The sequence below is a fragment of the Emydura macquarii genome, unplaced genomic scaffold, assembly GCF_026122565.2.
Source record: "Emydura macquarii macquarii isolate MOO-44397 ecotype Brisbane River unplaced genomic scaffold, CSIRO-AGI_Emac_v2 contig_1353, whole genome shotgun sequence".
Classification (NCBI taxonomy): domain Eukaryota; kingdom Metazoa; phylum Chordata; order Testudines; family Chelidae; genus Emydura; species Emydura macquarii.
The window spans coordinates 1,812,536-1,837,898 of NW_027131490.1; the positions used below are offsets into that span (position 1 = coordinate 1,812,536).

At 41.8% G+C, this 25,363-nt stretch overlaps 1 protein-coding gene across 9 annotated transcripts in view; it reads left to right on the plus strand.

Moving 5' to 3' along the window:
• Window positions 1–776: 776 nt before the first annotated feature.
• TBC1D1 (TBC1 domain family member 1) overlaps window positions 777–25,363 on the plus strand; it is a 183,583-nt gene continuing 158,996 nt past the window's right edge. For 8 of the 9 annotated variants that reach the window (XR_010920441.1, XM_067551539.1, XM_067551543.1 and 5 more), the window contains exons 1-2: window positions 777–1,453; window positions 16,914–17,416. Coding sequence is in view for 7 of the 9 variants with exons in the window: in XM_067551539.1 (XP_067407640.1) it covers window positions 17,000–17,416 (417 nt within the window). In the remaining 2 variants the exon portion in view is untranslated. Of the gene's footprint in view, window positions 1,454–16,913; window positions 17,417–25,363 lie in introns of those variants that run through there. The other variant, XM_067551547.1, reaches the window with a different exon arrangement.

Sequence of the window (25,363 nt, forward strand, 5' to 3'; positions counted from 1 at the left end):
AGGAAACCAAATAGTGCCAATGATTTATTCGATGTGGATATGATAGAAGCAAATTTATTTCAGAGAACAATGGGGTATTTTAAAGACTTGCCTTATAATTAGAGATGGGTCCAAACCAACAAAGGGGACCAGAGGACCTGCAAATGTTGGGAGTAGAGCTAGTCGATATTTCTTGAATGAAAATATTTTATAATATAAATATATTTTAAATGGCCTTTTTATTTAACCACATTTTTTCACCAAGAATCTGTGAATTTTTCCAAATTGCTGTGCGAACCCTCTCATAAGCATTTTAAATAATGTATATTGCTAATTGCTGTAGACATTTTTGTTCACCAAAAACCTGGTTTTGGGAATCCAACAGTTCTGCTAACCATTTAAATCACATTTTTAATTAAAAAAAAAAAAACAAACAAAAAATGTTGGCGGCGAGGGGAGTATGAAAAACGGGTCTGTTTTGAACCCTGCAACATGCAAACTTCAAATTTCCGATGTCTCCCCCCGTCCAGTTCTGGGCCCATCTCTGCTCCAAACGAATCCGGTGAGCGAGCCCCTCCGCCTGGGCTATGCTGGGGGGAGTTGGGTCAAGCCTGCCCCACAGCTCCAGCACCAAGTGTCTCGGGAACAAGGGGCGAGCTGGGACTGGTTTGTCGCACACCTCGGCCATCCACCCAGCCCCAGCAGAGACGAGCAGCAGGCCAGGAAGCGGCACGCACCAGATCTCGTCCGGGCGCTGCAGCTGTTGCTCGCCCTAGCAGTCCAGGACGCTAGTCTCTCGGTCTGGTCCTAGTCCTAGTCCGGAGCTGCGGGGGAGCGGGGCGGCCGCGTGCAGCACGCCGGATGTACCTGCTCCTGGCTGAGGGCCCCGGGGGCGGGCTGCGGGGGGTCTCTGTAGCCGCCGGGGAGGGCCCCGCCGTGGCGGTTCTCTGCTGCCGCCCACCTGCTGCTGCTCTCTAGAGGAGGCTGCTCTGGCTGGGGGAGGCAGGCAGGTCACCCGCGGGACGGGCGCTGCTCTTGGCCGGGACCCCGCGGCTGAGCCCGGCCGCCTCCCTCCTGCAGGGCGCAGCAGCAGCACGGTGCGCTGGGGGGGGCGGCGCCTCCCCACGTGTGTGACTCGCCCGTTCTCGGCGCGGGAGATCGGGGCAGCCCCGCTCCGGCCTAGGCGGCGCCGTTCGCAGAAGCCGGCACGTACCGAACGATCCGAAAGCAACCGGAGGCTGCGCCGGCTCCTAGTCCCGCCCCCCATGGCCACCATCGGTAGCCGCTGTCCCCGGCCCGCTCAAGTTTGGCTGCTGCCCGGAATCCAGCCGGCCCTAGGTCCTGTGGTGTGTGTGCTGCGGCCGGAGGTCGGAGGAGTCCTGGTGTAGCGATCGCAGACGCAGAGAGCGGCACCGCCGCTGCTTCCTTGGGAGCCGCCAGCAGCAGCAGCAGCAGCACATCCTGCCGTACGTAGGTGAGTCGTTCGAGACCGAGTTTGCTACAGTCCGTTCGCAGCCCTGCCTGGGGAGCAAGTGTAGTCAGGCGAGAAAGAGCAAGAAACCAGACTTGAGGGCAGCGCTACCTGGGATGGGAATGGGGGTTGGGTTGTAGGGTTCAGTGAGTTTGTGTGTGTAAATTGTTCAGTGCACTCTGCCGATTGTAATACACCCGCCTCCCCCTGGGGTAGTAAGTATGAAAGTTTTTAATATTTGAAAATCTGGAGCAATTTCATAGTTCTTGGGGAAATAAAATAGTTGAAACTAGAGTTTTTGGAAATGCCAAAGTGAAATGATGTTTAGCCCTTCTGATGACCTCTGCCTGTTCCATTTCCCTCTTGTTTGGAGTGCTGGTGGTGTGGATTAAATGCTCCGATTAGATTTCTGTTCATTGAGGCTCAAAAGCTGTGCCAAAATGACTTTATAAATTGATGCAAGCAGGGAGATACAGAGGGGCCCTCTCTGCTCTTAACTCAGAACCCTGATGTTGTTTATGTAAGAGCGTCTTCTGTTTTGAGATCTGTTGATAGAAGATCATATTTTTGACAGCACTGAGGTAAGACATACTGCCTTTGTTCTGGGGACTTTACACACAGTTTTGTGTCCATTTTCTAGAAATAGTGAAACTGCACAAGAGCTAACAACAGTGTAAGCAGGCATTTGTTCCAGTGTGTGACTTTCATTGCAGGGTGGTCAAAACACTTGAGCCCAGTCTACACTAATGCATATATTGTCACTGGCACAGGTATAGGTGCACCGTTGCTGGAAAACGGTTACTTCCTTGCCTACTGTAGGTGCACCCAGAATATCCTGCAGATTATTAACTGTAAACTAAACTAACCTTGCCATCTTAAAAGAGTTTGCTTCATTTTTGCAAGGGTGTATGTTGTGAGGAGCACTTCAAGGGTCCACAATTTCCTTCTCTTTACTCTTCTCAATAAAGGGTCCATATCTCACCAATCCTTCCTTCGGCTCAGGAGCACAAGATGTGATTCCCTCTAGAATCTGTCAACATTGCTCCACACGTCAGAAGGAGCAAGAGTGATCTTTTAAGAGCGACATAGTGCTCTTTTCATAGGGGCAAAGCCAGCCTCTGGTAGTCTAGGGATCTCAGAATGTTAATTTAGATCTCTTAAACACAGTTTTACAGGCCTACAATCCCTTTAATTTTAACATTCATTTAAAAGAAGAGCGCTTTCATTTGGAAGTGTGTGCAGGAGAGTTATGACATAAGTGTAACTATTTTTAGTGCAGTTTTAAAAGATTGAGACCATGTGTGTTGCATTTTATTTAGGAAAGAAGCTAATACTGCAGCTGTACAGTAGGAAACCACTGCAGTACAGATGGTGGGATTTGTGACTACAGTTAAATCCAGAGATTGAGTGGGACGTTACTGTACACAATAATGAATAAAATGTATTCTTTTAAAGCACAGATGGCTCTGAGCTGTGGACAGTGGTAATAATGGTATTAAAATGCTGATGAGCTATATAAAACCTTGATTGAAACTTTCTGTAAGCACTGTATAAAAATACTAGGGGCTGAAGATCTAAGAGAGGAGAAAAATAACAGGTAAAAAGGGAAATGGATGCATTCCACGATAGGGCTTCTTCACATGAATTCACAGAGCTTAGTCAAATGAAAAATTGGTGCCGCTAAGTGTATGTTTTTGAGACATTCTGGATATGTCATTGAATAGATGAAGTGAAATTAAATGCAGGGTGTAACATGATTGGCAGTTGCATGCCTTTTTCATGCTTCAACATTCTAACTTGTCTAGCAAGCTAGCTTATGTCTATATCTTTGCAAACAGTAGGTTTTTCTGACTTGGAGTGCTGATTTGTTAATGCATATATTAATTTTTTAAAATTAGATATTAAACCGAATCAGAAGTTTCAGTACCCAAATGCCAGACAGCAACATATTTCTGTTGTCAGCAATAGCACGTAGCAACAGATGTCAAGAGCAGGAACAGTAAACTATTTTCTTAATTTGCTGATGATTTCCGGATTTGTTTATTATACAGTTCATTTTGTAATTCATAGTACAATTGAGTCTGTTGCCATTTTCCAGAAAAGAGGCTTCATTGTTTATTTACACTCCATTTAACTGTTTTTAAATTATCCGAGGCAATAGAACAAGTACTAGTTAAAATAGCTGTGACCGTAATTATTTTAGGTGTGATTATCATCAAGGCAAAGTACTTACTCAGGATTTAAAGCAGAGCAGAAATTAAGTTGGTGGAAAGACTCCTCGAAGAGTCAGAATTTTATGAAAGTACAAGATAGATGGGAAATTACTTGGGAATTTATGAGAAACTTTGATTTCTGGAATTGGATATGACATTATACATATATACCAGTCAGGGCTGTAGAAGAAGTGAAGGAATAGATAATAAATTGCCATGGGTCCTGCAGAGGACTGGTTAGTGCAGAGGCAGGATATATTGTGTATAAGGACCCTTAATATATTACTTGTCTGTTGTTGTTTTTTTCTTTGTTGTCAAGCTTATTAAATTAAATATATTTGAAAATTATAAGCATCCCATGACATGATATATCCAGAATGTCCTGGGACCAATGCAGCTACAACAACACTGCATACGTGATATGATCTAAGCAGTTCTATGAACTTAGTTCAATCCTATAAAGATAAAACAGACTGAAAACCTAATTTAAAGCTGAAAACAAAAAGACAGAAATTATAAACTTATAACCACCTGCCCCAGAGAACAATCAAATAGATTTTATGTGACATTATACAGGAGAGGGGAGAATATATAAAAAAAAAATATTGGAAGTGGGAAAGGTATTGAAAAGGGCAACTAAAATGTTTATGGTATGGAAAAATCTTCCACATGAGGAGAGCTTAATAAGACTAGGACTTTTCAGCTTGGGAAAGAGATGACTAAGAGGGGATATGATAGAAATCATGACTAGTGTGGAGAAAGTAAATAAGGAAGTCTAGGAAAACTAGGGGTCACCAAATGAAATTAATAGGCAGCAGATTTAAAATGAACAAAAGGAAGTATTTCTTCACACAACACACAGTCAACCTGTGGAACTCCTTGCCAGAGTATGTTGTGAAGGCCAAGGCTATAATGTGGTTTAAAAAAAAAAAGAACCAGATAAAGTCATGGAGACAGGTCCATCAACGGCTATTAGCCAGTATAGGCAGGGATTGCTGTTTGCCAGAGGCTGGGAATGGCTGATAGGATGGATCACTTGATGATTACCTGTTCTATTTATTTCCTCTGAAGCACCTGGCATTGGCCACAGTCAGAAGATAGGATACTGGGCTAGGTAGAGCATTGGTCTGAGCCAGGTTGGCCGTTCTTAATTGAGTGTGTAATCTTAATCAAAATGGTGTAAACTTACTTCATAATGGAGACACCTCCCACCCCCTGTCATTCACATATCATGCATAGTTTAGTCATTTATATTTGTATATGCTGTAAGGCTGATGTGTTTTAAATGAACCTATCAGCATGGGTGCCAGCAGACGTAGATCTCAGTCAGGGGTCAGATTGAGAGGCAAAGTGGTGCTACTTAACTGCTATACACATTCCAGAATTCTGCCCACAAGCCAAAACTCTCCCTCAGAGTAGCGAAGAGGATTCAGGGGAAAAAGAATCCTTTCTCCAACTCAGCAGACTGGTGTGGAGTGGCTGCATGGCTGTTCTGCAGCTCACCTCCATGGGCTGAAGTGACAGCTGGGGCCTTTGTTTAATCACTACCTAGGGAGTTAGGCTTGTGGGTTTATGTAGTAGCAGTGTCCTGACTACTTCCTTGTACTACCCCTGCCCCACTGCCAAGTCATAATTCCTCTGTTAGGTCTGTCTTTCTCTGTACCCAGCCCCCAGGAACTGTGGTGTGTTTGGCACTCAACTATCACTTGTCTGCCGGTTCAGCACTGCACATTCAGAACATTGCAGCCATAAGAGTCAGAGATTTTTGGCCCCAACTCTGGGCTGAACTTGGTGCAGCAGGCCTGGCAAGAGAAATTTGGGACCTCAGTACATCATGTGCTCTGGGACCTCACTTCCTCTTATTTCATTTTATTTACACAGATGTTTTAGGGGTTCTCATGAACTCAAACCAATTGTCCCCCCTTCCTCCCCACCCGCCGTTCTTGTCAGCCCCAGTGCAGCTTGGAAGAGGGCGTGGGGCACTGCTGTTGCCCCTCCTGGACTCTTGAGCTGCAAGGAGTCCCATTTGACCCTGGGCATAAGCTAATGCATCTCCACTGACTGCTCTGACTGATGCCTTCGCTGCTGTGATTTCCAAGGAACTGTCTGGTAATCAGAGTGACTGAAGTACAGAGCATTCTAGCTACATCTTCCATCTGTTCACACTTCCTTCTTTCCCCAGGACATGCTGCTAGCATGGCCCTTCAGCAGAGACTGTGCTGAATCATGGCATAGGGTCATTACCCTGACCATCCATGCTCAGGGAATCCCCATACAATAAGGGCATTCTGTGGTGTGCAGATCTGTCTAGTTTCTGGTAGCATAAAGGGGTGGGAAACAATACATGGGGTGGGGGGGGCTATTATTTTCATTTTAAATAAACAGATTCTGCCAGACTTAATAGATCCAACAGTGTAGTGCTGCATGCTTGTTAAACCCCCTCACACTCTGCTAGTGAGAGGAGGATGGCTTGCTCATGACCAGGGAAAAACTAAGAACAAAGGGGGAGGGGCATGTCAGTGGGTTCTTATGTGTGTCTCTCACGGTGGGTGAACAGGTCTGTTGTTTCCTAGGACAGGAGGGAGGGCAAACAACTTCAGAATGGCTTTTAGTGAGGTATATTGAGCTTCTTTCAGTGAAACCCATGAGTTCCAATAGCACAAATGCCTTGTCAAGCAGTTTGAATCATGGTGCTATTTTTGTATATTCCATATTTTACTTTACTATTCCTCTTTGTCCTAATTTACACCAGCATAAGAAAGAGGAGAATCGCACCTGTTGTCCCTGCTATGAAGAGTTTACAATCTAAGGCTCTAATCCTGTAAATACTTAAGCATGTTGGGGAGAATGTGGGAGGGAAATAAAAAGGAAGCTGTTAATTGGGGAATGCCACTACCTAGCTTTAATCAGGCTGGCAAGGTTTGCTCTTCCCAGATCTGAATCTAGAATCAAAGGTGATATTTAAGCCTTAAATGATGCTGGTCTAGGCAAGAAAAGGTGGGGCTGAATGAGTTGCTGGTAGCTGCCCAAGGAGTGTGAGTGCATTCTGACGTCTGCATTCTGAGATCCAGAAAGCATGCTGCTGCAGGACAGTCTGCTTGTTCCAACCCAAAGATGGTGGTAACTTGGCTGAATGGAGTTTGCCAAAGCCTGCAAGGAAAGATTAAGGTTTAGGGGAATATGTGTATTCGTCTTTATTGTTGTATCCCTTTGCTCTGGATGGTATGTACTTTTAGGTTAATTAATAATTAATGCTTTATTTAGAAGAAGCAGCTGTTTTGGGGTCACTTTAATCAGCCACTGTCTCAGTCTCCAGAGGAAAAGGGTGTACAAATACCATTGGGCTTGGTGAGTTTACATGGTAGGTAAACAGAGGGGCTGCAGCCTGAAGATCCAGTCTAGATTCAATCTAGATTCATAGATTCTAAGGCCAGAAGGGACAAATGTGATAATCTCCTCTGGCCTCCTGTATAACATAGGCCGTAAAACTTCCCCAAAATCATTCCTAGAGCAGATCTTTAAGAAAAACATCCAATCTTGATTTAAAATTTGTCAGTGATGGAGAATCCACCACAACCCTTGAAAGAGGGTAAGTCCATGTGGTTCCATCTTGAGGGGGTTGAAGGTAGCAAAACCTATTCTCTGAGGGAGCTCTCGAGAGGGACTGTAAGGGGTCTAAAGCATAGCTCACTTTGGAACTGTGACAAGTGCTTAACTTTATGCTTGTGAGTAGTCCCATTCAAGTTAATAGGACTACACATAGGTCTAAAGTTAAGCGTGCACATAAATGTTTGCAGGATCAGGTCCTAAAGCAGAATTTAGCCTTTAGTTTACATTAATCGGCTCCTATTGAATTCAATGGCATTAAACTGGTGTAATTGAGGAGAGAATCTGTCCCTAAATTAGGACAAGAGCAACAGAAGGAAGAGACACAGAAAGAATGGATCTGAGGAAGGGAAGATGAGGCTGACTACAGAGAGATTCTGAGGCTGGTGAGATTAATAAGATGCATGTTTTTAGGGTGGAAATGATCTTTTACTGCTTGGGCACTACTAAAACTGAGCCCTGAGAATCTGATTTTTCTATTACTGTTCATAATTTTAGTTCCAAAAAGTTTGGTTTTTTTGTTTTTAAAAAAGGTCTATTTGAAGATGGTATAAGTGTGGACATGGAAAGTGATTCAAGTATTTATTTTTTTAAAAGCAGGTTGATGCCAAGAATCTCTGAGTTTATTTTAAATATACTCTAGCGGTTCAGCATTTGTTGAAGTATGACAGAACAGCTCACTGTTTAATATAGTTTAATCCTTAGACTTAGTATTGAAAATAACATGTCTCTGCTGTAATGTTAGATGTCTCGGGCTAGGGCGGCAACATTTTGTAGCACTAGAATAAAAGAGTACTGGAGATCACGAGTTGAGCTGTGCACCATTTTCTGAATAAAACTTTTTTTTCTTAATAAAAAAATTATCTTTTTTAAACTGGGAAATTTTAATGAATAATGTTTGGTTAAAATAAAAAAAAAATTTTCCCAAGGAAAATGGGGGGGAGAGGAAATGTGGTTTAGATGAAATTACTATAAGGTGGGTGCACAACTGGTAGACAGACTATATGCAGAAGTTAGCAATGGTTCATTGTCAAACTGGGAGGGCATATCTAATGCGGGCTCACAAGGGTCAGTCATGGGTCTGGATGTATTCAATATTTTCATTAATGACTTGGATAATGGACTGAAGAGCATGCTTATGACATTTGCAGATGACATCAAGCTGGGAGGGGTCGCAGGCACTTTGGAGGACAGGATTAGAATTCAAAACAACCTTGACAAATTGTCAAATTGGTCTGAATTCAACAAGATGAAATTCAGTAAAGACAAGTGTATAGTACTTGACATAAGAAGGAAAAATGAAAGGCACAATTACAAAATGGGGAACAACTGGCTAGAGGGGAGTACTGCTGAAGAGGATCTTAAGGTTATAGAGGATCACAAAGTGAATATGAGCCAACAAAGTTATGCAGCTGTGAAAAAAGCTAATGTTGTTCTGGGTGTATTAACGGCAGTGTCATATGTAAGACATGGGGGGAAGTAACTGTTTCCTCTGCTCAGCATGGATGAGGCCTCATCTGGAGTACTGGATCCAATTCTGGATGCCACACTTTAGGAGGCATGTGGCCAAATTGGAGAAAGTCCAGAGGAAAACAACAAAAATGATAAAAAGGTTTAGAAAACCTGAGCTATGAGGAAAAGTTAAAAAAAACTGGGCATGTTTAGTTTTGAAGAAAGAAAACTGAGGAGGAGACTTGATAACAGTCTTCAAATGTGTTAATGGCTGTTATAAAGAGGACTGAGATTAATTGTTCTCCATGTCCACTGAAGGTAGGTCAAGAATTAAAGGGTTTAATCTGCAGCAAGGGAGAGTTAGGTTACGTATTAGGGAAATCTTTCCAACTATAAGGGTAGTTAAACTCTGCAACTCTCACAACAGAGGTTGTGAAATCCCCATTGTTGGAGGTTTTTGAGACCAGGTTGGACAAACCCCTGTCGAGGATAGTCTAGGTTTACTTGGTCCTGTCACAGCATAGAGGGATGGACTTGATGACTTCTTGAGGTCCCTTCCTGCCCTACATTTCTGTGATTCTATGATAAATATACTCAGTTTTATGGCCACTCCCCACCCCTGTTTTCTCCCTCTTTTTTCCTTCCCTTTCCATTGGTAAGTTAGAAGAAAGAGGGGGGGAAAAAGGACAAAAGTGGAGGGATTGAAGGAAAAAAGTAGAAGAGGAAAATCTATAATGAAAAAACTAAAAAAATTCAAACAGAGGAAAATTTCAATTAAGTATTTCTGAAAAAAGTTGCCAGTGAAAATCTGTTCCTTTTCAAAAGCTACAGATGAAAGTGACTTAAAAATGTTCTGATTATGTTGTGGTTCCTCCCCCCCCCATTGTTTGACCAGCTCTAAGTGCAATATAATAAGATGATGGACCGTGCGCTCCCCTAAGCAGATTTTCCTGTGTACATTCAAGGCCTCCTCATTGTGTTTGGGCGCAGATCCTCTCCACCCTGTGGAACCTGCAGAGAGAGTCCTGTCCGCTAAATTCATAAAGCTAGAGGGAAGAAGCATAACACAGAGAGTCAGGGCCTCCACACAACTCCTCAGACCCCTGTGACAGCATTCCGCCCTGTGATTTTTGCTGACAATTCACTAAAAAAGGAGTCCTTCTGGTAGGGAAAGGGAGAGTGGTCTGTAGCAGCTCTGGGGCAATTACTGCTACTCCAACCAGTAATAATTCCTAGGTGGATCTCCTGTCAAAAATCAGCCTGGATCTGAGGGGAACGTGCTCTGCATAGTGGGGTACAAGACCTTGTGAAGAAGCTTCTGCGATGCTTGGGAAACGGGGAAAAGAATGCAATTGACCCTTTGCTTTTCCCATGCTGTTTGCTTGACACTTTTCTTACTAAAATTCCTACACCCTGATGGAAAATAGCATGTATCCCAGGGGGCTTAGATGCACATTGAGCTGCAGGAAGTAAGAAGTGGAGCATCTACTCTTATGGAGCATGATGAAATAATTTAGTGTTTGAGCTTTTCTTCTGTGTATGCAGAAATTTGTTCAGCTCATGTCATAAATAGAGGGAGATAATCCAGTGGTTAGGGTGCTAGTGTGAGAGTGGACCTGAGTGTGAGAGAGGACCTGGATTCAAGTCCCTGCTCTGCCACAGATTTCCTATATGATCTTGACCAAGTCACTCAGTCTCTCTCTGCCTCAGTTTTCCATCAGTTGAATGGGATGACAATGCTTCCCTACCTCACAGGTGTGTTGTGAGGATAAATACGTTAAAGATGTGAGGTGCTTTAGATACTGTGGCAATGGGAGCCATACATGTACCTAAGATAAATAGATCAGCTGCTGTTTGATATTGGTGATCAGAAGCAGCAGAGATATTCCTTTATCTGTGATTATTATTGTGTATTTTAGCCTCGGCAGAGAGAAGGAGAATATGGATGGAGTGTAGTATCACATACAGAGCCCTCAATTCATAGTGGGTTTGGGTTACAGATGAAGTGAGTTTGCTGGTTTTAGTGCGTGCCACAAAGGTAGTCCCCAGTTGGTCACAGTCTAGTGATCCTCAGTCTGTGCTCATGAGAGACTCACATTTGCGGTTGCAGGTCAGGGTGTAAAAACTTTGGTAAAGAAGTTTGCATAGCAGCTGCCTATCACTGTGCCCGGTTCTAGCAACAGGTGCCTGCCTCTCACTTTCCTGAGCAGAAAAGGATCACTATGTTCACTCAAAAAAAACTGAAAAAAAAGCAAAGATTTGATCTAAGGATATGTGGAGAAAATGGGCCAAATTCTGTCTTGTTGCATAGATTGTAACATATATTGTTAACCGTATTGATTTCAACTGAGAACAGACTTTGCTTAGCCTTGTTATGCTGAGACCATTATGCTTGCCCTTAAGTAACAACAAAGCTATAAGCCATGAACTTGATTTTCATGCTCTGCGCTGAGTGCCTGCTTGAACCCTGAATGAATCAAAACCACCAGGTGAGTTGTTGAATTGTTTCCCGTTTTCAATGTTAACAAAAAAAAGTTTCACAATAGTGTCTCAAACTTCATTTGAGAACTTCATTTCACTGTTGGGATTTTGCATCTTTCACAGAAGCCTTTGCAAGAGCACAGTAGTAACAATGTTACAGAACATTTTGTTGGCTAGACAAACAAGATATTCTTTCTTGTGCTGAGGTCAACTACTGTGACAGTGTGTTTATAAAAGGAGAGATTTCTGAACGGTTCCTCTTTCTTTCTGTACATGAAATAAGACCTGTGCATGGAAGAGGTTTAATATAATTGAAATGAGGCCTACAAAGATATTATATATTCCATATTTCTTATATTGTTTACATCTGGTGGGGGCCTTTTTAAATGTTTCACACATCTAAATTGTTAGCAAATTCAGGGTTCTGGCTCCTGAATTGTCATTGCAGAGCTACATGGTAGGAGTCTCTTGCTAAGCTCACCAGCTCTGGAATCATTAATAATAAAGCCATAAAGGGGCATTCAACCACAGTTGGGTCCAAAAGTTCCAGAAGAGAAGGCTATAAAAAGGCCCAGCGGGGTTGCTACCTTTCTAATGGTTGGTAACCAGACCTCCGAGACCCTGCTCCTGCCCTGCTTCTCCCCACCCTCCCCTTTCTCCATCTCTTCCTCCCCCAGGGCCTGGACCCCATTGCTTGCTCCTCTTCCCCCTCCCTTGCCTCTCCTCCCCTACCCCGTCTCTCACTGGATTGTCTCAAGGAGCCTGCATGTAGATAGAAGGTGGCCCCAGCTGAGCAGGGGCTGGCGCAGGCTAATGACATGGCACCTCCCCCTGCTCTGCCCTACGGTAACTGGACTTTTGGTTCGGGCAGACCTGCCATCTGGGAGCAGGGCGGCAATTGCCCAGGGGCCTGGCGATTTAAAAGGGCTTGGGCAGATGGGAGGATAGCTATGTTTCCACCTCTCCTCCACGTACCCACTTCCCCCGAGGCCCTCACCGCTCTCGTTTTCTGCCTCTCCCCTGAGCCGAGCTTATTTATTATGTGCCATGAAGGTGGCTGAGGAGGCGGTATTTGTTACTCAGCTTCCTGGGTTCATTAGTGATCTCCCTGGGGAATTCATGGGACCTGGGAAGCTGAGTAGTAGATACCAGCTCCTCAGCTGCCTGGGAACCTGCATGGCACGTAATAAATAAGTAAAAACTTCTGGCAGAAGCCTGCTTGGACCTCAGCCATCCCTTTCTAGGGGCCATTGACTGTTCTGCCCTGGAGCCTGGAATGCTGTCAGTGAGCCTGAGTTCGGGTGTGCACCAGTATCCATCTATAATTCTTGTTTTATTTTCCCAGCAAAGGGTCACAGAACCATGTTTTCTACTTTGGTTGTTTTCTAGTGGTGATTTTTAAAAACATTTTTGAAAATGTTATGTTTTACATAAAATGTAATATTTCTAATGTTGAATTTTTTGACAGGCAGTATTATATTTTTATCAAACCCCTTCTGCCTCCCCATTCTGCAAACCACTGAACAATTTTTACAACTACCTACAGAGCTGATGCAAACTTTTCAAATTTTGAAATTTTTTGGTGGGTAAAATGGACAAATTTTTCATGAACATTTTTGTAAAAATTTTTCCCATTTTTTTGGCCAACTCTATAAATGAAGAAAGACAAACAAATTTACTATAGCCATAATAAAGAAAGGAATACATGGTTTAATAGAACAGGTTTGCTAAAATAAACTTACAATAAAGATAATTGCTTACAGTGTTGTAGCTGTCTCTTTCCTGATAGACAGTTCACAATACAGAGTTTTAAAAGAGCTGGCCATGTTGCTTTCTAATTGCTTTTTAATAAGTTTTGGGATGCTGGGGAAGTTTCAGAAGGCTGGAACCAAGCTAATGTTGTGTATCAGTATTTAAAAATGGGATAACCTGGGTAATTATAGGTTTGTCGGCCTGAAATTAACCCCAGGCCAAAAAAAAAAAAAAAAAGTAGCTGATACAGGACTAGATAAGTCTTCATTGCAGAGGATATGAGGGAGAATCCCAAACCTGAGCAGTCAGCAGAGGAAGTTTTGGAACAAACTGAGAACTTAAATAGTAGTAAATTACCATTACTGGATAGTATTCATCCAAGATTTCTGGAGAAACTCGGATATGAAATTGCAGAATTACTAATGGTAATCCGTAATTACCCTGATATGTAACCTATCACTGAAATCAGCCTCTGAACCAGATGACTGGAGGAAAGCTAATGTAAGGCTGATATTTAAACAAGGATCCTAATTTCCTAAAAAGAAACCTAATTTCAGTACCAGGCAGATTGATTGAAACTATAGTAAAGACAGAATTATCAGACCTATAGCTGAACATGGTATATTGGAGAAGAGTAAACATGGCTTTTGTAAAGGGAAATCATGCCTCACCAACCTATTAGAATTCTTTGAGGGTGTCAACAAGCATGTGGACGAGTGATCCAGTCAATATAGTGTACTTGGACTTTCAGAAAGCCTTTGAGAAGGGCCCACACCAAAGGCTCTGCAGCAAAGTAGGCAGTCATGGGATAAGAGGGAAGGTCCTCTCATAGATCAGTAACTGGTTAAAAGATAGGAAAAAAAGCCTAGGAATAAGTGGTCTCTTTTCATAATGGAGAGAGATAGTTGGTGGCATCCTCCAAAGATCTGTACTGAGACCAGCACTGTTCAACATATTCATAAATTATCTGGGAAATGGGGTAAACAGTGAAGTAGCAAATTTTGCAGATACCAAATTACTCAATATAGTTAAGTCCAAAGCTCACTGCCACCATTGACAAAGGGATCTCACTAAGCTGTGTGACTGGGCAACAAAGTGATAGATGAAATTCAGTGTTGATAAATGCAAAGTAATGCATATTGGAAAACATAATCCCAACTATACATATAAAATAATGGGGTCTAAATTAGCTGTTACCATTCAAGAACAAGATCTTGAAGTCATCGTGGCTAGTTCTTTGAAAACATCTGTTAGTATGGCAGTCAAAAAAGCTAACAGAATGTTTGGAACCATTAGGAAAGAGAGAAATAATAAGACAAAAAATCATAGAGCCACTATAAATCCATGGTACACGCACACTTAGTATTCTGTGTGCAGTTCTGGTTGTCCCACTTCAAAAAAGATACCTTAGAACTGGAAAAGGTACAGAGAAGGACTGCAAAAATTATTAAGGGGATCAAATAGCTTCATTTGAGGAGAGATTAAAGTCTGGGACTGTTCTGTTTAGAAAATAATGAGTAATGGTGATATGACAGAGGTCTATAAAATTAATGGTATGGAGAAAGTGAATAGGCAAGTGTTATTTACTGCATCACATAGCACAAGAACCATGCGTCACCAGTGAAATTAATAGGCAGCCAGTTTAAACAAACAAGGAAGTACTTCTTCACACAACGCAGTACATTTGTGGAACTTGTTGCCAGGGGATATTGTGAAGGCCAAAAGTATTCAAAAGGTTCAAAAAAGAATTAGATATGTTCATGGAGGATCGGTCCATCAATGTCTATTAGCCAGGATGGTCAGGGATGCAACCCCATGCTCTGGGAGTCCCTAGCCTCTGACTTGTAGAAGCTAGGAGTGGACAACGAGGGATAGACCACTCAATAATTGCCCCTTTCTGTTCATTTTCTTTGAAGTGTCTGGCACTGGCTCCCATCAGAAGACAGGACACTGGGCTGCATGGACTGTTGGTCTGACCCAGTGTGGCAATTCTTATGCAGATTAATAAATAATTAAAGGATTATATAATTAATGACAATCAACGTGGTTTTATTGAAAACAGATCTTGTCAAACTCACCTGATATAATTTTTTGATGAGATTGAAGGTTTGATTGGAAAAGGTAATAGTGTAGTCATAATATACTTAGATTTCTGTGCACTGTTTCAGTTGGTACCACATCGCACTTGGATTCAGACATTAAAAAGATACAAAATTATCATGGTACTCCTTAAGTGGATTAAAAACTGACTAGCTAATAAGTCTAAACATGTAATTTTAGTGGGGAATTATCATTAAGCTGTTGTTTTTCTAGTGAGGTCCTGCAGGGATTGGTTCTTGGCTCTATGATGTTTGGCATTTTTACCAACAATCTGGAAGAAAACATAAAATCATCACTGATATAGTTTGCTAGTGACACAAAGATTGGGAGAGTGGTAAATAATCAAGAGGGCAGGACACTGATACAGAGCGCCCTGGACCGCTTGGTAAGCTGGGCACAAGCAAACCATCTGCATTTCAATATAGACAAATGTAAGGAAGGTTAAACATCTAGGAACAGAGAATGCAGACCAAAATTACAGAACTGGGGACTCTATCCTGGGAATCAGTGACTCTAAAAAAGATTTGGGGATCATGGCTGCTGAATGTGAGCTCCCAGTGCAATGCTGTGGCCAAAAGGGCTAATGCACTCCTTGGATGTATAAACGGGAATCTCGAGGAGGTGTAGAGAGGTGTTCTAGTGCCTCTGTATTTGGCATTGGTGTGACTGCTGCTGGAATACTGTGTCCAGTGCTGGTGCCCACAATTCAAGAAGGACGTTGAAAAATTGGAGAGGGCTCATGGACGAGCCACAAGAATGATTAAAGGATTGGAAAACATGCCTTATAGTGATAGACTCAAGGAGCGCAATCTCTTTAGTTTAGCAAAGAGAAGGTTAAGGGGTGATTTGATCACAGTCTATAAATGCCTACATGAGGAACAGAAATTTAATAACTGAGGGCTCTTCAACCTAGCAGACAAAGGTATAACAAGATCCAGTGACTAGAAACTTAAGCTAGACAAATTCAGGCTAGAAATAAGATGCACATTTTTAACAGTGAGGGTGAGTAACCATTGGGACAGTTTACCCAGGATTGTGGTAGATTCTCCAAGTATGGCAATTTTTAAAACAAGATTGGCTGTTTTTGTAAAAGATATGATCTAATTCAACCACAGCTATTGGATGTGAAGCTGGAACTCAGTGAAGACCTATGGATATACAGAAGGTTAGACTAGATGATTATAAGGGAACTAGATGGCCCCTTCTGGTCTCGAAATCTATGGGTATGTTTACTCTACAACATAAGCCTAGGATTAGTAGAATTCAAGTGAGCAGACTCTGGGTTTGTTAACATAGGGCTTGAGCATTTATACCCGTATGTAATCCCAGGTTAGGAATTCTTGAACCCTGAGTCCCCTCCTGGCGCTTCAGCATCTGCACTGCATTATGTGAGCCTGAGTTGAACCACCGAGATCTCAGACTTCTTAGCGCCCTCCCAAAATGTGTCCGCTCTAGCCCTTTGTTTGTAGTAAAGTGTGGGAAAACTTGACTGTCCACCAAACTTGACTGTCAAGAGAACAAAGAAAGTCAGTCCATGGAACTGGGGGATACTTTTGGCAGACTCCCAGAGCGTGAGTCCCGTGGGGCTGTGGCTACACTGCAGAGCAGTAGGGATTGAACCGTGGGTCCCAGCTTGACTCAGGTGTGAACTCTCCAGCACCATGCTATCCAAGCCCTGGGTTAGCATGATTTGTGTGTAGATGAGAGGGGGATTAGGCTTGCACCTGAGTTTGAACCTGGGGTTTACACTGCAGTATAGAAATACCCTATGAATATTTCCATTATTGGTGATTTATTTTTAAATAGAAAATTCTAAATGACTGTTACTGTAACTGTTAAATATCTCTTTCCTTTCAGAGTTCCACTACTGTACAGTTAAAGGAAACTTCGTTCCAGGGAGCTGAAACTTTGGTGGATTGTTCCTGCCTCCCTTGATGGTTGTAAAATGGAGCCTCTATCATTCAAAGTTAAAAAACTTCAAGCACCTAGTGATATCTCAGTGGATTTTAGTCTCCAGCTTGTTGGTTCTCTGCCAGTGCATTCTCTAACCACCATGACAATGCTGCCTTGGATTGTGGCAGAGATTCGGCGGCTCAGTATGCAGTCTTCCATGGAAGAACCTCGCACCAGCCAAGTCCGGCTTTATGTTTCACCAGGAAGCCTGCGTTGTGAGCTAGACGCAGGGAAAAACCAACAGTGGGATCCTTTGATTTGTTCCAGCCTGTTTGAGTATAAGTTACAACATGTCCACAAACTGATTCACAATAGCCACGATCCAAGCTACTTTGCTTGTCTGATAAAGGATGGAGCCGTAAATCAGCAAACTATCTGTTATGTGTTCAGAGCTGCTGATCAAACAAAAGTAAGTAAAAAGCAATTCTCAGAGCTTGCTTCACTCCATGAGATATTAGAAGCTGATTTTATAGGGCATGCTGTAAACTCCTTTTGTGCGTTAATACTATGTATTTCAAAATGAGCTAACTTTCGTGATGTTTGGATCTTTTCATTGCAGTCTGAGGTCTTGAAGCTTCCCCCTCCCCCAACACATGGCTTAACTTTACACACTCTCAGTATTACTTAAATTGAACTATTCACTGTGTGTGATATCAGGCATGTGTAAATCTGTGCAGGATCAGGGCTTAGTTTCCAATAAGTTAGTGATATGGGCAGAAATCCTGGCCCCGTTGAAGTCAGTGGGAGTTTTTCTATTGATGTCAGTCGGGCTAGGATTTCACCCATAAACTTCCATGGACCTTCTCTAATCCTACATTATATGAGTAGCTTGTGTTCCCTCTGAGCAGGCTGTAGTGCTAAAAATAGGCATCCATTTCTGCTCTTCTTATTCAAGTGAGTAAGCTGCTAAAGTAACTTCCTCACATGAGTAAAGTAAGCAAAACTGGGCATTATGTTTTTGCAGCTGGCTAGTAATGTTTAGTGGGCAAAGCGGTGGCACCACTAAGGTATAAATTGTAGTTATTAATTTTGGAGATACAGCTCACTCACATTGGGCCAAATCCTTTATGCCTTACACATGAGAGTAGGCCCACTGAAGCACCTCAGAGGGACTGTTTGCACGTGTACAGCATATCAGATAGATCTATTTAGCTTTCTTTTCTGTAGCAAGACAGGGTAGAACACCAAACTCGTGGTTCCTGGCTCAGAGCTGGAGTTTATGGACATAGCTTTAATTAAATTCCCCCAAGATAAAGGGGCAGTAAGTAAACAAATAGCCAAATAAGACATAAACCCCAAGCACTTAAGTGAGAAAATATTGTCAAATAAAAAATGGGCCACTCGATAACATATAAGATGTATGCATTTAAAGGTGGGGAGTAAATGTTTTAGGACTTGACAGTGACTAGAAAGAAGCTGTTAAATATGGTTATGTATTTCCATTGTGTGGGTTGTGGTTTTGTTAGGATCATGGTTAATAAGCAACTTTGATCACCTCCAATACATTTTCTTCTGTAACAAGAGTGAGAAACAAAGTACTGTTTCCACTTGCTTGATCAAACTCCTGGAGTTGTTTGAAATAAGAGAGAGGAAATCTAAAGATTTGGGGTTGTAGTTTCAACGGTGTCCATAGATTTTTTTGGATGCCAGAGTTTTTGGGTGCCCAACTTTAAACACCTATTGATTGGATGCTCAGCACCTGTGAAAGTTGTCATCTCTCTGACAGTCAGAGCCTCGGTGTCTCCCTTAAGTTGGATCCCCTAAATTAGTGTTCACTTTTGAATAATTTAACTTCAGTTTTTTAGTAGTTTGGGTTTTTTTTATGCTGTATGTTAACTTTATAGCATCCATTTATTCTGTCTCTGATGCATGCATGTGACTCCCATTAACATTATTGAAAGTTGTGTATACTTATCAAAGTGAGAGAGAGATCTATGTATTGAGACAGCAGAGTACCCAGATTGGAAGCATAGGAGTGTCTAGGATCATTATTGTTTTAATTTGTAATTGCCTCATCTCTGTTTTGTTCTTGTACAGAAGAAACAAATATTAGAAGTCTAACTTCTGTGGACTGAGTCACTCAGCAGACTCCTGCTCCAGTCCATTAGATCTCTTGTCCCTGAGGACTCTTTTCAGTGCCTGCAACATTTGCTCTGAGGAATCAAACAGCAGTTTTCCAGATTTAGATTGTGTTGGCACTGTCAATTTCCTCTCAATTGCTCCTAGGATGGACAAAAAATGTTCTGCATAGTTTTTTCTATTTGTGCCTGTTATGCAAAAAGAGACACAACAGTCCAAATTAGCTTGGTGACAGAGCTGAGGTATTACAATCAGAGCAGGTCTTGAACTTGTTTTAGTATACTTACTATATGTATTTACTATATAGTATTTACTATACTTATTTACCAATCAGATCTTACTGAATAAAGCTATGATCTCACCTATCTGAAAAACTCAGGCAGAATTGGGCTACATTGGAGAAATTAAATCTCTTTATTGGGTCAAATATAAATGATTAATACAGGGGTTGCAGCTACAGTAGATTTAATTACTTATTTTCAGTGTTACTTTTCATTACCCACCCCCTCAGACGCTCTAAAAAATATTGTAATAATTAGATAGAGACATTTGATGTATTTTATAGGACAAGAGGACTCCATGTTTAAAATGTTATAAGCTACAAGGTCCATAATCACTTGCATCTCTCTGGATGAATCCGGAAAAGGCTATGGTTGATACAGATGGAATTCACATTGAGATAGGGCTCCTGCCCAAATTAGATTGAAAATCACTCTTGAATTACAATAAAAAAATATATGGCTATGAGTTCACAAGCTCTACCAAACCATTCCTGAAACCACTTATGTATGTAGGATAATTTTAAAATTTGAATGTAAGGCTGTGCTGGGAAGTAAATTTAAATATATTTTTTTAAAATTCACATAAATAAATAAATACACATTGACTATGTATACCTCACTATCTCTTACCCTATCTATAATTAATTGGTCAATTGCTTGTGGGCATCAGGGAGGTGAGTCTTAAGGTGAACTATAAAGGAAGAGAGGACAGTGGCCTTATAGAAAAGATCAGGGAATGTTACTCCTTGGGGAGTTCCGGACCACTGCGTGCGTGCAGAATTCATGGTCCTGTGCAGATGTTTGCTTCCCTGCAGAAAAATGACTTTCTGATGGGGAAGCAAAGGTGAGTGCACAAAAAATCATTGTAATGGGGTACAGAATAAATGTCTCCTAAATTGAATAGAGCTTTACCACTACATTTATTTCCCATGAAAATCCTGTCAGTTAGGTAGTAGTAGGAGACCATTATCCTGTAACACTCCTCCATTAGCTTTTCATTATCGGTCTCTCATTCTGTTCTCCTCAAAGTGGATTTAGTGCTCAAAAATGGTGACAGACTAGAAGCAACAACCACTGAAGTATTCTGTTTACCAAGAGAACATGTTTAGCATGGAGAACAGCAGTACAGGTATCCCATGTTCCTCTGGTGTATCTGTCTCGGATAATAGTTTTCTAGCTACTCCACAGCAAGGAGATTTGATTCCTGTTGCATGCAGTTCACTCACTGAGAGGATCCTCACACAATGCCTTCCACACAGCAGAATCCCTGCAGTACTTCTCTGTGGGGAAGGCACAGGCAGAGCAGCTGCACAGACTGACCTTTGATTGCCTGAGGACCTGGTAGGTATGGTCCATGTTGGCTGCAGATATGTTGGTGTGGAAGGGAGAACTGAAAGCAGGTCAGGGAAGAAAAATTATCCTGAATGCTTATGGATCAGTGTTCTAACAGATAAAGCACAAGATGGGATATTAGTTGATGTCTGCTACAGGCGACCAAATCACACTAGGGAACAGGATGACTTCTTTCTTATGCACCTATCTATAATGTATAGGGAAAAAGGTCCATGATCATGGGTGACTTCAGTTGGAGTGACACAAACTGGAGGTCTCATGCCACAAGTCTTAAAACATCCTTGGGATTTCTAAATATTATAGATGATAATTTCCTAACTCAAAAAGTGTTGCACCCAACATAGGGGAATTCTACATTTGACTTTATCTCGTCAGATAAAGAGGAACTGATCACAGAACTGAAAACTAATGGTAGCTAAGGTGCAAGGGATCACGACTGGATAATGTGCAAAGAGAACAAAATCCAAACTAGTAATATATATACATGATACTTTAAAAGGGCCAATTTTACAAAGCTGAAAACAATTATGAGCCAAATCAGCTGGGAGGAAGAATTTAATCAGAAAAATGTGAATGATAATTGGGAATTGTTTAAGACACTTTACTATGTGCCCCAAAAGCCACAATCCCACAATTGAAGAAAAAGGCTATATGGGTTTAAAAACTGACCCAGTTTAGAGGGAAAGTGAACACAGCTATAAAAAATTATATATATAACAAATGGAAGAATGGGGAAATTGATAGTAATGAATATGAATCAGAAGCTAGGAATTGTAGAAAATGGATAAGCAAAGCAAAGGGACATAGAAAGAAATCTATGGCCAACAAAGTTAAGGAAAATAAGGAGTTTTTAAAGTATATAAGGAATAAGAATAATCCTAACAATGGTATTGGTCCATTACTTGATGAACATGCTGTAATTAACAATAAGTCAGAAGTGTTGAATATTAAATATTTCTGTTCTATACTTGGGAAGAAAACAGGTGATGTAGTCATGCTGTATGATAACACTCTTTCCAAGTCCATTACCAGTAACTCATTTTTGACCAAGAAGTTTGGGTAAGAATTGGCTGACATCCATGTCACCGCTCATTGGGCAGCGGCTCATTGGGCAGTGAGTACTAAGGGGCCAGAAGATTGGTGTTGGCCAGTATGTTTACAAAATGGCAAGGCTTCAGTATAGGGCAGGTTCAGGAGATTTATCCCCCTTATCTCAGTACTCCCTTGCCGAGATAACGCATCGGGTTTGCCATTTTGTGTTCCAGGCCGGTAGGTCAGGGTGAAGTTGACTCTAGAAAAGAAGAGAGACCAATGTATCTGACATTGGTTGAAAGCTGTGGCAGTTTGGAGATGTTACAAATTTTTATAACACTTGGACTGGAAAGTGTGCACCTTGTAGTTGGTGGCACCACTTCTGAAATGCAGGCTTGATGGCCAGTAACACCTTATCATAGATTTTGTAATTTTGTTCCTTGGGTGTCAATTTCCAAGCATAGAGGGCACAAGGATGGAGGGCCCAGGTTGTTGTGATAGCTCTGTCCCATAACATTGCAGGGATATGGTTTAATAATAAACCTTTTAATTAAATGTTTACAGAAGATACAGAAACCTGTAGAGGCTGATTCTCCACTCTGTTACACCAGCTTTACACAAGTGTAACTCTGGGACCTTGACAGGGTCTCAGAGCTTGGGATCCAGTCCAAGCCTGAACATTTACACTGCCATTTTACAGCCCCGCAGCTCGAGACCTGCAAGCCTGAGTTGGCTGACGTGGGCCAGCTGCAGGTGTTTAATTACTATGTAGACATACTGTAAGGTGCCACTGAATCCAGGCTTGTGCATGGATAGTAACTCCAACATAGGACCTGATTCTACTTGTATTGAAGTTAATGGCAAAATTCCTGTTGGTTCAGATCTGCCCCACGGTGGACACAGATGGGGAGCATCTGCATTTATTGTGTGTATTTTAAAATGGAACACTTATTTCTGAGGGAGACAAAGTAGGTGAGGTAATATCTTTTTTACTGGACCAACTTCTTTTGGTGGAAGGGATAAGCTTTTGAGCAACACAGAGCTCTTCCTCAGGTGATCTATCCTGGAAAGCTTGTCTCTTCCACCAATAGACATCGTTCCAATAAAAGTTATTACCTCATCTACCGTATCTCTCTAATATTCTGGGACCACCATGGCAACACACTTCAAACACTTATTCCTGTTATTTTAGTGTTATTTGGTGCACAGAAATTATATCCTTTTGGCAGGTTTGAGTTTTTATGTCATATATTGCCTAAGTGGTTACTCTGGCAAATGGCATTGTAGGCACCCTGTGTTCTAAACATATTATGGTACGTGACAGTCACACTAACGCACGTTATGCTGTATTACACTCAGTACAGCACACTGTGCTGTGAGTTGTAGGTGATCTAACTTCATTGGAATTATAGGCTGACATACACACTGGTTTCAGGTAATCAACACTTCGTTCTCTGCCAGGCTGCACAGAGGGCCAGGGTGAGAGTTGGTGAGTGGTACTATTTAGCTATAAAAAGGACAGCAAAGACCCAATGAACTTCCAAGTATTTGTTGTTAGGTTTAGCCTCATGATTGAAGATTATTATGTAATTTATTTTTGACATTAGGTACCAAGATAGCAGGGTCCCTAAGCATCTCTTTACTAAAAGAATTTAAGCAAGGTACTCGTTGGAATAATTTTGAAAGCGATTCGTTTTACATACTATTGTTTCTGATAACCCTAGGGGGATTTAACTAGTGAGTCTGACTGCGCTCTTGGTTACACCAGTTAAAACCAGCAAAACTCCATTGGCTTCAGTGCAGTTGCTCCATATATACTTCAGAGTAACTCAAGTCTGGCTCTATTTCTTTTCTTGCTCCGTCATGTGTACATGCTAGTTTATTCTTTCAGGATTGCTCATAAATTGCAAGCTGCTGCCACTGATTTAGTGGGGGGGGGGGAAACAAAATTCTGAGGTATTTGTTTAAAAAACAAAACAAAAGTAAGAGCAACATGGACTAGTAGGTCAGTTTTTTTAGGCCTACAAGTCTTAACAGAGTGTAGAATCCAAACACGGCTCTGTGTAATATGACAGCCAGAGTGTGGTAGCCTGTTGTCACAGAGTAAACAGGATCCAAGCTGGGCCAGCTGTTCCTGAGGCTACTCTGTGCTTGGGAGCTGTTCAAGGGAAACATTTATGTGTGAATCCCCCCTCCCCCCCCCCCCCCCCCCTTAATTGTTTTTTTGTTTTTTGTTTTTTCAGGTAGTCCTCTGCAGCTCAGGACCTTTTCTCTGTCTCTGCTCAGCTTCCATAATCTTTGTAGGGCTCTTGCAGAGGGAGAATAGACTAGATCAGGTTCTTGGGGTTTCTAGGTGAAATCCTAGCAAAGTCTGAAAGTGTGCATGAGAGGTGGTGCTTTTCATTTGTTTAAGTGTCTCTGACTGGGGTAATGTTAGTTTTCTAGCTACTCTATGACAAGGGGATTTGATGGATTTGAGAGGATCCCTACACAGCGCATTGCCCATATAGAATCCTTGCAGTATTTCTGTGTGAAGGAGGTATGGGCAGAGCAGCTGTGCAGGTAGTTAGTGGGAGTTTTGCCATGGGCTTCAATGGGGCCAGGCTTTAATCATCTATGATTTTGGGGTGGAGGGGAAGGATTTGTGTTGTGTAACTTTCCACCCTGATTGCCGCATGGCAGAAATCTTCAGCCCAATACCAGCTTCGTTCCCTGGCTTAGAGCCAAGGACATTTTAGGCCAGTGGTTCTCAATCTTTCCAGACGATTGTACCCTTTTCAGGAGTCTGATTTGTTTTGTATACCCCAAGTTTCACCTCACTTAAAAACCACTCGCTTACAAAATCAAACATAAAAATACAAGAGCATCACAGCACAGTACTACTGAAGAATTGCTTACTTTCTCATTTTTACCACATCATTATAAAATAAATCAAGTGGGATGTAAATATTGGACTTACATTTCAGTCTATAATATATAGAGTAGTATAAACACGTCATTGCCTGTATGAAATTTTAGTTTGTACTGACTTCGCTAGTGCTTTTAATGTAGACTGTTGCAAAACTAGGCAAATATCTAGATGAATTGATGTAGTCCCTGGAAAACCTCTGCATGTACCCCTGGTTGAGAACCACTGTTTTAGGCTGTGTAGCTCTTTCAGCCTTCCTAGTTGTCAACTGCAGCGAAGCCTGCTCCCCCTAGACACTAGGGAAGCACTGCTCCTTCTGAAGTCCTCCCCCCCACCCTCTGGCAGCTATACGGTATATGTGGGGAGGTCATTGTGTTAGATGGCTATATAGGCAGCATCTGACTGAAAGAGGCAGGTCAACAACATTCAGAAACAGTGGATGACCTGGTGGTGACATGGAGTAGTTCTGGGCCTAAGATTTTGAATAAATAAATAAATTAAAAATAAAATGTATCCAGATACTATCTGAACTATCAGTGTGTTCCCATACCGCTACAATGGCCCTCATTTTAGAGCTAAGTTGCCTACTTTCATCATAAATTTGGTGTTCTCTGACTTGAATTGTTGAGAATTATATGTATGAGAAATGCAAAATAGTGGAACTGAGGTTACAAAAAACATTGCTTACAAACTTGCTGCTGAT